Source organism: Rhopalosiphum padi, chromosome 4 (genome assembly GCF_020882245.1).
Source record: "Rhopalosiphum padi isolate XX-2018 chromosome 4, ASM2088224v1, whole genome shotgun sequence".
Taxonomy (NCBI): domain Eukaryota; kingdom Metazoa; phylum Arthropoda; class Insecta; order Hemiptera; family Aphididae; genus Rhopalosiphum; species Rhopalosiphum padi.
Window position 1 is genome coordinate 17,287,550 of NC_083600.1, and position 17,294 is coordinate 17,304,843.

The window sequence follows — 17,294 nt, forward strand, 5'->3', positions numbered from 1 at the left end:
GTAAAAAAAATGTTTTAATAATAATAAATAATAATTCGTAAAATAAGTTATCAGTGATTACGATCTAAAGTGTTAATGAAATAAATCGTCTGTACAATATAAATAAGACGTAGGTAATATATATATTATTTATATACCGAAATGATTATATATGAGAATTTGTTTTTTTTCATTTATATTTTTATCGTTGGTTATTTGACTAATAACGAAAACAATACAAGCTCTATATAAATCACAAAAATACATTTTTTTTTTTTTAAATAGACATATACAGTTAGACAAAAGTTAGGTTATGGTTTTTTTTTTTAATGTTATATAAATAAAAACTAAGCGTATATATAAATAATAATAACGTTTGGATAAAAATTAATTATATTCAACAGACGTGTTTTCCGAAGAACAAAAAAAAAACATTTTAGGGACGCGTGACGCCACAGCCGGTACAAAGTATCAATAGACATTAAACGATTTCACTCAGGCGGAGAAAAAAGTTATCATAGAAAAATAATCGTTACAATTTTATTTTTAATTATTGACTTCGGGGTAGTCAAAAGTCACACCTACGGCGTTCGATACAATCTTTCTACAAGCGTAAAAACAAAGCCGAAATAATATTGTAAAATCAGTAAGCTATGAAATACAATACATTGCAAAACAAAAATTAAATAAATAAATAATAAAAATAAAAATAAAAATAAAATTTAGGTATAGGTAATTCACTAAAATAAACTAAAAGTTACAAGTTTTGTGTCGAAAAATTTGACGCGTGGACACGGTGTTAGTAGCACTGTATTATTAAAATTATATTTTGTTGTTTCGTTTTGTGTTTTGTTTATAAAGGGAATGTAGTGTGTGGTAGCTGGAGTAGGGTCAGAGACAGAGACGATGGAAATGGATAAAATTGAGTGAAATCGTGTGTGTCGGGAAAGGAGGAGGTCTGAGTGTGTGTATGTGTGTGTGTTTGTGTTTAGATGCCATACAAGTCGACAAACGCAAGGTCCAAGCTGTCGCCAATGTCTCTGAATCTCTCCTTTTCGGCGACCAACTCATCTGAAAAGCAAATCGATTACCACCGGGTCAGTAAAAACGTTCGGATGCAACTCAAGTTTGAGAAAAGAATTCTTGGACAGGACAGTGTCTCGGCGGAAGTGTGTATATATATATATATATATATATATATATATATATATATATATATATATATATATATGTAGAGCCCATATCACATATAACCGTACATAGAAAATAAGAGGATGACAAAGCCGAACAGAATGGTCAATCGGTTTTGCAAATAGAGAATGTTAGCAAGTTTTTAGTAGTTATAATAATATCTACTATACGAATGGAAAAATTAATAATATATACAATATCGTGTTAATAATTTCTATAAAGGAAAGAATAACCTGGAAGAAGACAGATGGTGTTAAATGTTAAAACAATAACCGGTCCGATGATCTTATACGCTCGTTCTATTAGACGTTTATTTAGTCATAGATTTGTGTTTAGTACGAAAATTATGACGTAGAAATATTAGTGGTATAAGTGTTAACAACAGTATCTAAGAAGTTATTATTAAAACTAAAGTCAAATTTGATCCAAAACCAAATACAAATGTCTGAACATATTTTAATAAGTACTGTGATGGTAGATCATGCGAAGTCAACATTAAAATAATAACAAACTTCTATTAAATATTAACTATAGTTATAAACCTTATTAGTGATTTGAAATGCTTAAAAACGAATAAAAGAAATGAATTTTTTTGTTTTTATAGATACATTTCTTGTAGGTAGGCGTATGCATGATGTGCGAATGATTCATTTTGTTCATCGTAATATGTCCATTATGTGCAGTCCTACACCTATACCTACCTATATCATACTCTGTAATTGAAACTGTAGGCAAGTCAGTTAACGTCAAGGTGTATTGTTAGAGAATATGTTCGGAATTGAATACGGCTCTATTGTTTTATAGTTTCATGATGAGCGGTACTATTCTACTCGAATTATAAGAAGTGCAGACATTATTAATACATTTATCGCCTTCGAATATTTACTAACGGTCGCTCAAGAAGAAATGAAATGAACCTACGTCTAACGTCACCCCACCATGTTATTACTATAAAAATGATTTTAAAATCTCCAGTAAAAGACATTTGAACGTCGTTTTTATCAACACGATGCGTAAATATAAAAATTTGAATATGGATGTTAGTAGTAGATAATATTGTCGTTTATAACGTTAGTAAGAAGTATAGTGATAGAAGAAAAAAGAAAAGAAGTTATAAATTGAAATATTATGACAATAAATAAGTGAATTATTAAAAAATGTGTATAGTCAAACCTGTGCAATAACGAAGTTAGTATGGAGTGCGGAAATGTTAAACAAAACATAAATATAACGAGTGTAAGAGTATAAAAAAATTGTTTAAAAAATTAAATAATAATATTAGATAATTTTTAATAAGGAGTAGGAAATTTTCTAAGAAGGGACGGGGAAGGAAAACGTGGGACGGTTTGTTATTTTACATGTTTTGAATGTCGTGCAGGGTGGCCTCCATTTCCTCTTGCAGATGTTTGTTCTTTTCCTTTTCGCCAGTTAAGTCATCTGTGTTGCGTCAGGTCCACAGCAAAATACACACGCGTGTCACACATGAAAACAAAACATTTAGCTAACATGCACAAACAAGTGAAAATTTAAAAAAAACAAAACAAAACCAATATCTAAATACATGTCATTAGACTACTGAAAATAATATTTATAATATCAAAAAATAATAATAAAACTCTACGTGCCAAAAAATAAGGCAAATTAATATCATGAAAATATAGAATCAAGGATAATAATTCGGAGGCGCCGAAATGTAAATTTAAATCAGCAAAATATTGACGATTGTGCCTTTAACACTAGAAAAAAATACCAAAATTAAGGAAAATGTAAACCATTCGAGTACGTGTACGCATACGTTTATGTAAGCAGTATACATATTATTACGTACAATAACGCTCTAATAATATTTGAACGGTGTCAACCACTGAAGACAGTGAAAAGTTCGGCGCCACCGAGGATGATGGCATATGTCTGCAAGATCGTTGTTCGCCAAATACATTACAACGATACTCTATTGGATTATTATTATTATTCGCACACGCATAGTGCAGATTAACATCGTATTATTACTATAATATTAACTATTAAGTAATAGACACAAGTGTATCGATTAATTGGTGTTATTTTATTAGAACACTTGGCTTTCGGACAACACACGAGCGCGATATTAGAAAACAATCTCAAACACGAAAAAACAAAAAAAACACATTGTATTTATTTATATGTTTTATATTTTAGTGGATAATTCTCGATTGTTTACCATGCGCCTCCCTGTTGTGACATTGAAACGTCAACAGTCTTTGATCATACTGCAGTCGTGTATAGTATACATATTATACTGCATAAAAAGTTTAAGGGACCAAAGAACCTGATTACATGTAGGAAATCCCCACTAGTTTTATAAAACGAAATTCAGATTACTGTATATTAGGTATATCATGAATAAAACATCAAAATCCACGAAAAAAATAATACTCCCATGTTCGTACTGGAAGTTTAAACTATACGCGTTATATTAGGTATATATTATGAAACACACTATGCTAATCTTCTCTGTATACATATTATTATAATAAATTATCGATCCCAAGACTGTAAACCGATATAATAGTATTTTTGAAAATATATAACGTAAGAGGAAAACGTAAAACTCACCTTCGAGCCTGTCGACTTCCTTCTGCAATTTCTGCACCGATCTCTCGGCGAACTCAGCACGAGCCTCAGCCTATAAGTAGAAAAAATGGAGTGTCGATTAATGTCTGTTAAAAATGTACAGTTATATTTTTTGTTTATATTAATGTATAGACACAAAAAGTATAAATGTGTATAGAGATTTTATCACGAGAATTTGACGGTTTTACACGTATATATATACAAATTACATGGAAAATATCATATTCTCGTGATATACACTCCGTACACATAGACAAAAAAAACATGCGGTAAAATTAAAAATTAAATAAAACGATCTTATAATATAATGTATGGTTAATGAAACACAGTGTTAAGAACTGCAAACGAAAACTTCAGATTTAAAATTATTATTAATATTCAATGTATGCTGATTGACGGGCAGAGTGTGCGAGAATCGTGCGAAAACTCTGTGAACGCATTGAAAGCATTGATATGTGCATTTTTAACTATAATAACATGTGCGATCGTATACAACATTGTATACATGAAATCGGGAAAAAAAGTTCAAAATAATGATCAAACTTTTTTTGTGTTATTGTAACCATATAATATACAGGAACAATCGCGATAACAGACATGATTTCTGTATATCATACTCAGTGGAGCTTGAATTTAAATTCCAAAATTGAGTTACGCAATCCGCAAGACAAGTAGAGAAAGAAGAAACATAGATACCTAATTAATTATTAAATGATAATTATACGAGAAAAATGTAGAATGAACAATATACATTATTTTTATAATAATTATGAAGTGTATTAAATATGTATTGAGCTTATACCTCTTTGAGCTGTGCTCCGAGACCTTTCACTTGTTCCTCAAATGTTTCTTCCCTTTGTGTGGCCTATATTTATTTTTAAGTACATAAACGTGTGCCGTGTTTGTGAGTTAAGCGTGTACAAACCAATTTGCAAAAAAAAAAACAAAAAACAATACAAGTTAGACATAAGTATAAAACACGTTAAAAGAATATATTATATTATATTTAACTTTGTCAAGGTAATTTTATATGTCTAGTTATAGTATGTAATAAGTTTTGTGGGAAAGGTGTCATGTACAAATCACACGTTTTATTAGTATTATTGAAATAAAAACATTAAGAGTGGTGTAAGTACGTTATAAGCCTTGGTGGTTTTTTTTAATTTTCATAAGCAGGCTAAAATGCAAACAAACGCAGCCTGTGAAATCATTTTTTTTTTATATATATAATACCTCCTTCAAACGGTTGGTCAAAGTCTTAATTTGGTTCTTATATTCTTCTTCACGTTGGTTTGCCTGTCCAAAACCATTAGTTAGAAATTTAAAATTTTTTAATATATAATATATTTTTTTTAACACACTATAAAATGGTTTACGAATATCTAAAAAGTGTGTTAGGTGTATTTCAACACTTCTATCTATATCTGAATCTTAACTAAAAAAAGTATCTAAACTCAAATTAACTAAATTATTTTTAATCTTATAAGTTCTGTCTAATTATTTTTATAAAATTTAATTTCCCAAAACGAATTGACTAAAAAATGTTTCCTCATTTCATACTGCCCAACAAAAATTTTTAATACAGCCTAACATTTGGCAAACAAATATTGCTTTATCTATAGCATAAATTGTTAAATATTACATGTCAAATAATAAATATTGTTTTGTTATCGTTTTATTGGTCATATAATTGAATGTAATTAATTGAACTGAATTGTATACGTGTACCTTTTCTTCCGAAACTTCGAGGGATTTCAAGTTGTTACCAACAACACGTAATTCTTCTTCCAATTCCACGATTTTTCTACACGGTAAAAAATAACACAGAATTAATTTAACAGATATTACTTAAAATAACTACCTATGTAAACTTAAGTACTAAATCATTTTTTTTTTTAATATCAACTCAAGCATTTCTTCAAGGGTTTCTATAATGCGATCAAAGGTTTAAAAATGATTTGGTTGTTTACTTTAAATACCCTTAAATATTACATGAGTAAATATTATAATAGAAAAAATTGGTAATTTTTGATTGCGATGAAAAGCCACTCGGACGCAACACACTACTTTCAAATAAAGCAAACATACAACAAAATATGTACCCGAAATAGGTGTACATGTTTGTTATACAGCACTTACCAAAAAGTAGTCATCTAAAATTATGGACTAAAATAGGGATGGAAGTATTTTTAAATCCATTTTATAAAAGTTCGTGTTTCTCACTTTTCAACTATAAAACGACTAAAATACTTACGCATCGCTATGTTCAGCTCTTTCTTCAGCTCTTTCCAAATCTTGTTCCATCATGACCAATTTACGGCCGACCTAATTGCAATTGAAAATAAAAAAAAAATATAACAAACTAATTTCATGCAATAAAAACTAAAAATAACAAAATATTTTGGACAAATTGGAAGTATAAAGATAGGATGTGTATAATATTATAAATTATAACATAATATGGATAGAAGAAAAACACACTAAACACAAAATCAAAAAAATCAAAATCAAAAACAAAAACGAAAACGAAAAAAAACTCAAACAGCCGCCGAATAGAAATTATAAAGCTTCAGTTTTTTTTTTTTAAGAAAATGCCTATCATTGTAAACAAAGCCCAAAAAACTTATTTTATGCGCGCAACAATTATTTAAGCGTAGTATAATATTATATGATGTAATAATAATACACTACAGTACACTATGTTCTGCTAAGCAATGAAAAATCGCAATCATAAAAATTATCCAACGATTTCCTTTAAGTGTTTTTCGTATATGTGTAAATCTAATGATTTAATCGTCCTTACGATTCGCCTGATTCGGCACGTTCTTCGGCTCTTTCCAAGTCGGCTTCAACCATGGCCAGCTTACGCGCTACCTAATCGCAATAATTTCCCAAAGAAAAATAATTAACATAAACGGTTTCAACAGGTTTTTATAAACAAATATTAAAAAATAAATACATTTTTACGCACACACACACAAATTATAATACACTCGTATTTATGAATAGAGTGGTGTAGCGAGGATAGCTAGGACAGCTCTGTAAGGCGGGCCTGACATATAATAATTACTCCACGAAAATCACAGTATGTCATCTGTCGTGTCAAAAAGTTGATCTTAACTCAACTCTAAAAATTTCCTAGTAAACCATGGTTAATCAAAATACGATAAAAGCCACACGACACGATAGATGACGTAGCTATGAAACCAGCTTTAAATATAAACGAGATACTATGACACTGGTAAGTGGTAACAACAAGTACAAATGATTACTATTTTTTTATTAACCAATAATATAAAACGTTAAATAAAACAACTGATCACCAAGGCATTATAGGTGTGTACCTTAAGATAAATCAGCCTTGTAAGGTCAGGACTAATGGTTAAAAAAATAACGGATTATTGTTGTAGAATGTGGTGGGGTGATGTTTCGTATAGTGCTCAGTCCCTTAGCTACACCACATTCACATATACAGCATGTTAGCATGTAAACAATGGGACTATTATTGATTAGGAATGACTGCAATGTATATTGTATAGTTAATTTATGTAAAGGAACACCAAAACAATGAAATTGTTAAATTTCGAAGAGTTAAACAGAAAACAAACTATAAACCGCATAACGAGTTATTCTATTTTATAATTTTTGATAATACATAATTAATAATTATTATGGAAACTGTATGGCTTATAAAAAAATTACTATTGAATCCAAGTAACCTGACTACTCTATAAATGGTCGATGACAACGTTATACAATATAAAGTTTAACTTAAAAATAAATTATATAAAAAAAAAATATTAAACAATATGTTAATATATTTTATGAACAGAGATATGCGAAAATATAATTTTTATTTGTAACGCTTATCCAATAGAAAATATTTTTTTTAAATCAACCTGCGATATACACAAATATTCGCAGATAAATTGCATAAAAATATTTTTATAAGAAATAAGTAATAACACATATTTTAATTAATACCGATTTGGCCAAGATACGATTGTTATTTGAAATGGATTGTAAATTACCATTATGGACGAACACAATCATATTATAAAAAAAAATTGTATCTTAGCCCAACGGGTTTACAATCAATGACTACAAACGCAAATGTTTCGCAAAGATTATAATAACCGTATCCGTTTATAAGACAACGTTCACAACTTCGAATGACGCCATGTAACGACAATATTAAAGTTTACAATTAGCTGAGATTCGTTAACCGTCCAAACTCAAATTCAAATTATACATTACTAAAACATTAAACAACTATCAAAAAGTCACTGCTTCAGACGGTCTCGCGAAACTTGCACAAAAATGTATACTAATCCTATTTTCGAGTGAAACACCTTAGAAATTCATACATTTAGTAGTTTTTAACTGCATTATCGTTATACTAATATAATTTGAAATTAAATAAACCTATTAATAATTGAACCTATACATAAAGAGTGATTTTTCAACACGTGACATTCGTCATTCCAGTTTATTTTAGTTTTTTCTTAACGATTTCTAAAAACTGATACATTTTAATTATATGATTTAGTATTCCGAAGAGATAAAAATATTTCAATATTTTTTTTATTAATAATTGGCGTAAAAATATCAAATTAATATTTAAGTGTTTTTTACAGAATAGCATTTAAATGAATATTTAAATAATAGAAACGAATAGTTTCAGGGCATACTTCGCAAATTATTCTACAATATTCCACTTATTAAATTATTGGAAAGCACGTAACTCATGTCTCATGTTACAGATAAAAAAGCTATTATTTCAATATTTGTTATATTTTATAAATTATCATTTCATAAAAATATTCCATTTGAGACTACATAGCATACTTTTACTTCAAAAACAAATTAATTATTCCGTATTTCCACTATGACAACTCTACAGTTCATTTTAGGGCTAAGGAACCTATTGCATGATGTCTTATAGAAAAGGGTATTTTCTGTGCATTGGCCAGATGCTTTTTTTTTTTTTTTAATCTTTTCCACTTTTAAATATTTAATAATAATAAATCAACCAATTATCAAACTGAAGAGTAAGAATATTATTTGCGTGTTTACCCGTAGGTTTTTTACTATATTTCAATTTGTAAGCAAGTTATGAATATGTAAAATATAACTATTTAAAAATTCTCCACAACTCGCTTAAAAATCTAAATAAAGTAAAAACCTAAAAGGGAACACAGATAATATTCTTACCTTTAATGTTGATAATAGGTTAATTCACTTTATAATTAAAGGTTACTACACTTCTGAAAACAAATTGGATACGTTTAAACAAACAACATATTATGTAGGTGTATACGTCTCTTAAATTCTAACTTATTTAAATCATCTACAATAAAATGTATAATAGGTCCATTATTTATCATTAGGCTTTAGCTGCGATAGAGAGACGTAATCGCGGAAGTATGAAATGTCTATTCCCATAAAACGTGCAAGCCAGATAGGAAACTAATGTTGACGTAGCCGCTCTCTAAACGATAAAAATTAAAAGGGCACATTTTTTTTCTTTAAAAAAACCCTAAAATATAATAATTTTTTTTTACAAAAATATATTATTATAATATTGAAAGTACTTTTAAAAACAAATCGTTCAAAAACTAAAATTGGACTAAGGAACAATAGACGTTCGGTGTTGACTAAATCACTCTGTATGATAATATGTTATAATATAATATATGTCATAATGACTACGTTGACAAAAATGTGGATCGCCTCGACGTCAGGAATTTCGGCTTGTCGACGAAACAATTATGATTTATTATTATCATTACCTATGTTTTAAATTTAAACATATTCTTTGTATTCTCCTTCTTTATCCAGTGAGCGTGCATAGGTACGTCAACGTTCGAAATACCCAAACGGTCTACTTTTTTCTTTTAACAACATTATGTCACGTCCTATTATTAATTATACATATTATAGATTCCTCCGTCATATTATTATTATTATTTGCATAACAATTCATTAGCAATCGTACGAGAAAAACCCATTAACGGTTCGAGCAAATTGAGTTTTAGGACGGTGCGATTATTGATTATTCATAAAAAAATGTATTACATAATATTATTTAGTGTGTGGTGACTTCTCATCTATAGTTTAAGTAAAAAGTAATATAATATTATACGCATTGTACATATGTTATTCTTATATTATTCTTATAACGTACGAGGTAGGTACGCATGCAAGTAAAATATTATATTTGATTCGGATTTGTTGTTCCTCGAACACATTATACGGAAAAGCGATTACTGACTAATTATTTCAGCTGAATTTTCGAAAACAATGACTAATCAGACGTGCTATAGGAAGATTCGTATCGGATTTGTGTGTATTAAAATTATAACTATGGATAAATGTATTATTTTTTAATTCCATATGTTATAAAAGCGCGTGTTTTAGATTTTACAGATCTACATACCTATATGGCTTTATAGTAAGTATACCTACTACATCGTGTTATTATTATGTATATGATACGCTTAAATAAAACGCTGACCTTGGAATTTTAATTTCGTCGCTTGTGTATTTAAACACGTCATATACCTACCTAGGTCGTGAGAAAATCATATTACTTTTTCATATTTATGTATATTATATTATTATATGTGTGTGGATTACAGTATAGGTATGTGGAAACGAAAGCGCCGACTCCCGACCGTGGAAAAACCACATTAATTTATTGTTAATGCAAAAAATTAATCCAAATAATAAATTACAAAAATTCTTAGCCCCTTCCCACAAAGGGATAATAATGATATATTTTGGCCAAACAAGAAAAATATAGGACGTTACACTGATAAGACGTGATTATTCCCATTGGATTATCTAGAAAACAACGAATATATTGCATCCGGATGATGATAAATTGATGAACGTTGATCGTCGAAAACTTATATTATACTAGTACGTAATAGGTCAGAGTAGTTAGGTGTTTAACAATCGATCGTAAACATTTTATTTTTCAATGACACGCCATCAATATTCGATTTACACCCCCGGGGAGTCCTACCACATTTCTTATCCGAAATCTGATAGGTACTATTATATAATACCTATCATAGGCTAAAATGTTTTCTGCAAGAATGAGCGAGATAATATTATGATTCATGACATTATTAGTTATTAGTTTATTACTGTTACTAGTATTTACGTTTAGCCGCGATTAGATTGATTAAAAAAAACGTGTATGCCGGCCGCTCAATCAAAATGTATTGTTCTCCCATACGAATTCACTAGAAACAACGACGTCTGAATCGATTTTATTTTATACAGTTAACAAGTTTTTATTCGGTGTTTATAAGACGTGTGCTGTGTACATAGTTTCAAGTATTCTTCAATGCACATTTTAATAACAAAATGTGTATTTGAAAAAAACTAATATAATGGATGAAATTTACTCCTCCGACAACAAACCAGTTCTCTCTTAGGAAATACACCCTTTTCCCCAGTTCCAGTCGCGTTGAATAAATTATTATTTATTACACATACAAAATGTATATGTATAACATAACAAAATATAACTGTTGTGGCATTATTTTTCGAGTAAAAATCCGATTAATGATAGTTTTTTTTCTCTAGCATAAAACAATCTGATACATAGAAATAGTAACTATATACGTCGTCAGAAAAACGTTAAACATTTTTATTATTATTTATTAATATTATGTTGTTCTTAGTGTGCGCACAATCGCCCAAAGATATTTTACTGTATAGATCGCTTTATTTGCATATTGTTTTATTGAATACCATCAGTGTCAACTAATCGTCTATCAGCTTGTGTTTTTAATTTTTAATTTATTATATTAATTAGTATGACGTCTAGGGCGGACATATTTTGTTTTAAATTGGACTACGAAAATCCGTCGTTTTTATAATTTATTTTAAACACCATTACATCAACCACTCTTTGAGAACTTCTCGTACGATATCAATATTCTAAATTTATGCTGGCTGAACTTATAATAGAGTCACTAATCAATAAAGACCCAACGGTCACCTGTTTTCAATTGATCAAATCTGATACATGCGTACATGACTGCTTATACTTTAAGTCATAAAATTATAATATGTAAGATTATTATGATACTAAATGTTCAAAATAATACAAAAATAAATTAAAACAGAAATACTGATTTATTCAGTTACACAAGAAAAATAATATATCAAACAACTCAAATATTATATAAATTATTAAATCTCCCATTAGGTTTTAGCAAACTTAAATTAATTACCAAAACATTAACATTGTGAAAAATAATAAGAACTAGTATTTATTATCATTAAAAACATACAGTTTTGTATAAATTTGTTTTAAACAAAAAAATGTATACATGTATATAAATTATGCATGATTAAGATTTATTAAGTAGTACAATTTCATACAATATAGAATATCTTAACAACTCATTTTTGATATTGACTTTTAAATAAATAAATTTGATATTAATTTTAGTTTTTATAATAGAAACGTAAATACATAATAAATTTTATGTTATTTTTTATTATTTAACACAAAAATAAAATTCAAAAAGGCACTTAAAAAAAATGTAATAATTTTGCTTACAACATTTTTAAAAACAAAAACATAACAGAAAAAAACCTGACAATAGTTCTTTAAACTTATAACAGCCCATGTCAATGGTATATAATTTAGAAGTAGATATATTTTAGTATCTAAAATGTCAATATTACTTGGATTCAATACAAAATGATAATTAGGTAAAGTAAACAATTTAATATTGGTAAAGTTTAAATTCACAAAACAATAAAAATAAAAATAATTGTTGGCACAAACTGCCAAAACTCATAAAAATATACCAACAGCGAAAACACCAATATTTTTACTCATGGTTTTTTATTATCTTTAAGCCATTAGTAATGAAATTTCCATTTTATGGACTTATTTGTTCCCACACAGATTTTGTATGAGTCATATTATGCCATATTTCAGTTGCATAACTGACATTTGTAAAATTATTGATTAGTAAAATTCAAGTGAGATAACGATTTAATAGTGTTAGTAACACACTATCGTTCACCTCATCATATTTCTTATCAGCTTCTTCAGCCAAGAAACGGGCTTCCTTTAGCTGATTCTCCAAGGCATCCATACGTTCTTCATCGGCCAAACTGCGGTTTTCCAACACCTTACGTGCACTGTATAAATCCCAACCAATAAGTTACTCCCTACAAATCTAGTGTTTAAATTGTACCTATCAATACACATATATTATGTATTTGTGGGATTTATAATTCCTAACAAAAATTCTACTTATTTTAATTGCCCTAAACAAATTAATCAAATGACCAATGCCTACTGTAATCATATAGCCACGTCGTGTTTTTGTGCTTATCAGGAATACAAGGACAAGGTGGTAAAATAATTTTAAATAAAAACACAAAAAAAAATACTCAGATACTGTTATTTTACCTCCTCATATTTTTTGTCAGCCTCCTCGGCAATAAGTTTGGCTTGTGCCAATTGAGCTTCGAGAATGGCTACTCGGTCATCCTCCATATTTGTTCGGTTCTCCAATGCTTTTCGGATCCTTTTAATTTACAAACAACAACACATCAAACAGATGCACACACAGCGTTATTGTTTTAGCGGGTAAATAATTTATAATACACAAGATTTAAACTAATATTTTCTACTCAAAAAAGAGTTAGTAAGTAGAATATAAATATTTATTTACTTTATAATACTTTAATACTGAAGATTTACCTAGATACTTATTGATAACTAACTAATCAGAAACCTAAAATGAAATTTTGGTATTTATATATTGTTGTTTAAAATGAAAATATTACCAAATAAACCACTAATATTAGGTATGACTTTTAATGGTAATTTCATGAAAATAATAAAGCGAATAACAATTAATTTTAATAAAAAACTTAAAAATGTAGTTAGAATACCTTATTTTATAAAAATGTATTATCAATCGCATCAATTTACATAATTTACTCAACACTAAGTGAAGAAATATTAGAATACAGAATTTAAAATAATCTGTACCAATTAATTGAATTTCTAAGAATGCCGTTTACAAAAAAAAAAATTTTAAATAAATGTGTTCTTTTATTTTAATTAAACCATAGATTATTCATAGGTTATATTGTAAAAAAACATGCAGTTTACCTATTGAAATAAAAATAATTTAATGAAAAAAAAAAAAATGATGAAAATACTTTTAAGTTTTAAAAATTGAAATAATATTCTTATAGGTAGTATAATACTATAATGTATATAATAGATATAAATAGAAACTAAATCATTATTTCCAAATTTAATATAAACAAATAGTAGATCAATATATATATCATAGATACAAAGTAATTTATTTATATTTAATATTTGTTATTAAATAATTTACTAATTTTAAATTTATAGTCTAAGAAAATTTTCCTTGAAATAAAATTAATGTAAATTTATATTTGATACCTTCCTGGTTGAAAAAATATAGGTAATATTCTTTATGTTAAATAAAAGTATCTGCATTTAAATACATTTTAATGTAAGTATATGAACCATGACTAAATAATAGGCATATTAACTACGTATATCACTTATATAACATTTTCCCCCAAACTTGAAATAAAAGCTAAGATATCGAATTAAAATAAAATAAAAATCATTGTCTATTATGTACAAGGCCGTAACTGAAAAAAAAATTTTGGGAGACTTAACTTTTTTTTATTAATATAGATACTAAAATGTTCTAGTCAATAAATTATATTCACCGTTAAAATGTGTCTACTTATAAAAATTTCCGGGGGGTCCGGACCCCTCAACAGCCTTGAAATCATTAACATTAAAAATAATTAAAATAATTTCACAATGAAATATACATTATATCTTTTGAGATTGAATTTAGCAAAAAGTAAATGTTTATACAAATTAAAGTTGAAAGAAGACATTTTATATTTACTTAATAAGGGGATTTGAATAGGCAATGCTAATGACTATGAAGAAAATGCTAATTTAAACAATTTAAATAAATACATTTAATAATCTACATTTACAAAGAAATTTTAAAATGATCTCATATAATTATGATTATTGGTAGTTGTATTAAAATTATAGATAAAAATAGTTTTTTACTAATGTCATTTAAAGAATAGTTATTATAAATTACCTCATTTTTATTATAAATTGAGTAAGAATATCTATAGTAAAGTTTTTAAATTTTGTTAAGTTAGTTTAATAATTTTTCATTATTTATTAATATTATATTATAAATATATTATCTTGATTTACACCAAGTTTGATTAATGGTTTTTACATTTGATTTACATGCATATGACATTTACTTAGGGAAGGTTTTAATAAAATTTTAAGCAATTAGTGTTAGTTATTTAATATCATTACTAATAGTTAATAAATCTTGCAAATAAAATATTGGTCGGAAAAAAATTGGTAATGGACATACATTGTTAAATTAAAACTTACCTACATAAAGACGACGTGACAGTATTTACAACAAGATAATGTGAATATAATAGTTTTTATGATTGATAGTATATTTAATGAGCCTATTAAGATGCATTTAGCTAAACATAAATAATTTAACTTTTTCATTTATTATCTGTCTAGGACAAAAAAAAAGTTTATTTTAAATATCACATTGAATGTGATAAATGTATTTATCTACAAGATAATATTAGAATAATTGGTTCTTAATGTACAAACCTATTTAATATAATTAAAATAAATATAGGGAACAATATAAATACTTTTTTGAGATCAAAATATAACCTAAGATGAAATCTATTCAAGTCTTAGAATCCTGAAAATACTAACACCTTTGACAAACATTTAACACACACTTACCGTTCAGATTCATCAGCAGCTTGAGATGCCTCGGCCAACTTAGCAGTGGCCGTGGCCAAGCGCTCTTCAGACCTTTCAAGGTCTTCTTCCAGCAATTGGATACGCCTGTTAAGAGCAGCAACTTCACTTTCAGCCTGTAATAAAAAAATTAACAATAAATATTTTGCATAATGCTATCTAAATGTGGGAAATAATTCATAATGGTTTTTATTAGACTTATATGACTATATATTTATGCAGATTGTTTTACATAAAAGTAAACATTATATAAATATCCTAATTTATACATATTCAGGTGTAAAATACCAAATTAACAGGAAACCCAACCTAGGCCGTAACTTCCTGAATTCACAGTAGACAAAACTGTCTGTATATTTAACATATATGAAGCCCATTGTTAGGAGATAAATTATTTCATCACGCCTCATCGTTCCATATATAACCTTGAATGATCAGCTTAATTTTACATACTATCAAACTGTTCAATTATTAACTCAAAGTTTGTATACAACGAAACTTGTATTTAAATACCCTATACCATATTAGTAATCTAAATGTTCAAAGTTTTTTTAAGATGTCACGTAAATAAACATTAATTAGGTAAATTGAATAAATTAGGTAGACACAGAGTAGGTATACTAACTTTAATTTATTTTAACAATTATTTATATTGCATTGTACTTGATCAACTATATTAAAACTAGTAGTAATGATATGAATTATGGAAGATTGCAAAATATGTGCTCTTAATTCTTATGTACAACATTTTTAATTAAAAAACTCCAATTTTTTATCTTAACATTAATTGTAATACTCAATAGGATTTTCAGGTAATCTTCATTTTATTTTTAACAATTAGATAATCAAAATTTTTCCTCGACTAGTTATGAATAAATAAATTCCATATAATAATTTACTAAAAATATATTAGATTATAGGTTTCAAATGTTGCAATGGTTTACTAATGAGTATAATGACTAATGGCTATGAAAAATTATGTTCTTAGCTTTAAGCAAAAAAAATATATACAAGGTAGGTAGGTATAAAGGTAAACATTTATCATCAACATTTCTAAATAGGTAATATCAAGTATTTTCTTTTTTTATGTTATAATAAATAAACAAAAATACCAACTAAACCTGTGTACCTATATAGGTAAACTACTTATTAATTGTTGAATATTTTCATTAAAAGTATTAGGAATACTTCTAGTTAGAAAATAAAAGCAATTTGAATTTCAAGTTTGGATCAAAAGTATACATAGGTATTCGACAACTAATATTTAAGCATAACACTAGTGATAATGAATCAAAATGTGCTTAGTCGAATGTTTTGATTCCAAATATTATTATGTTTTAATTTACAATAGGTATCTGAGCTGTTCTTCAAATGAATAGAATAACAAAACAACTAGAGCCAATTACCAAATTATCAATAAAAGTTATACAGCTATATAAGATAAAAAAGTTAATTTTTATGTTAACCTTTGTGCTTATACAAGGAATTGAATAAATATTATATAGAAAATATTATCAACTTTCAGACATTTTAAACTGATAACATTTTTATAGAACAAACTTAATGAAGTCATATTTGTTTCGTTTATTGTATATAAACTAGACAAATGTAGATTAATAGGTATTAAAAATAAGTAAAA

At 27.3% G+C, this 17,294-nt stretch overlaps 1 protein-coding gene across 26 annotated transcripts in view; it reads right to left on the bottom strand.

Annotated features, from left to right (window-relative positions):
• The window catches only part of LOC132928202 (tropomyosin Per a 7.0102), a 38,583-nt gene that overhangs the window by 6,719 nt on the left and 14,570 nt on the right, over window positions 1-17,294 (bottom strand). For 3 of the 26 annotated variants that reach the window (XM_060992699.1, XM_060992707.1, XM_060992698.1), the window contains 6 exons: window positions 15,638-15,771; window positions 12,843-12,960; window positions 6,587-6,657; window positions 5,512-5,587; window positions 5,017-5,079; window positions 3,766-3,835 (listed from right to left, as the gene is read on the bottom strand). In XM_060992699.1, the coding sequence (XP_060848682.1) occupies window positions 3,766-3,835; window positions 5,017-5,079; window positions 5,512-5,587; window positions 6,587-6,657; window positions 12,843-12,960; window positions 15,638-15,771 (532 nt within the window). Of the gene's footprint in view, window positions 1-103; window positions 1,051-2,524; window positions 2,608-3,765; window positions 3,836-4,585; window positions 4,649-5,016; window positions 5,080-5,511; window positions 5,588-6,037; window positions 6,109-6,586; window positions 6,658-12,842; window positions 12,961-13,234; window positions 13,353-15,637; window positions 15,772-17,294 lie in introns of those variants that run through there. The other 23 variants (XM_060992696.1, XM_060992711.1, XM_060992713.1 and 20 more) reach the window with 20 other exon arrangements.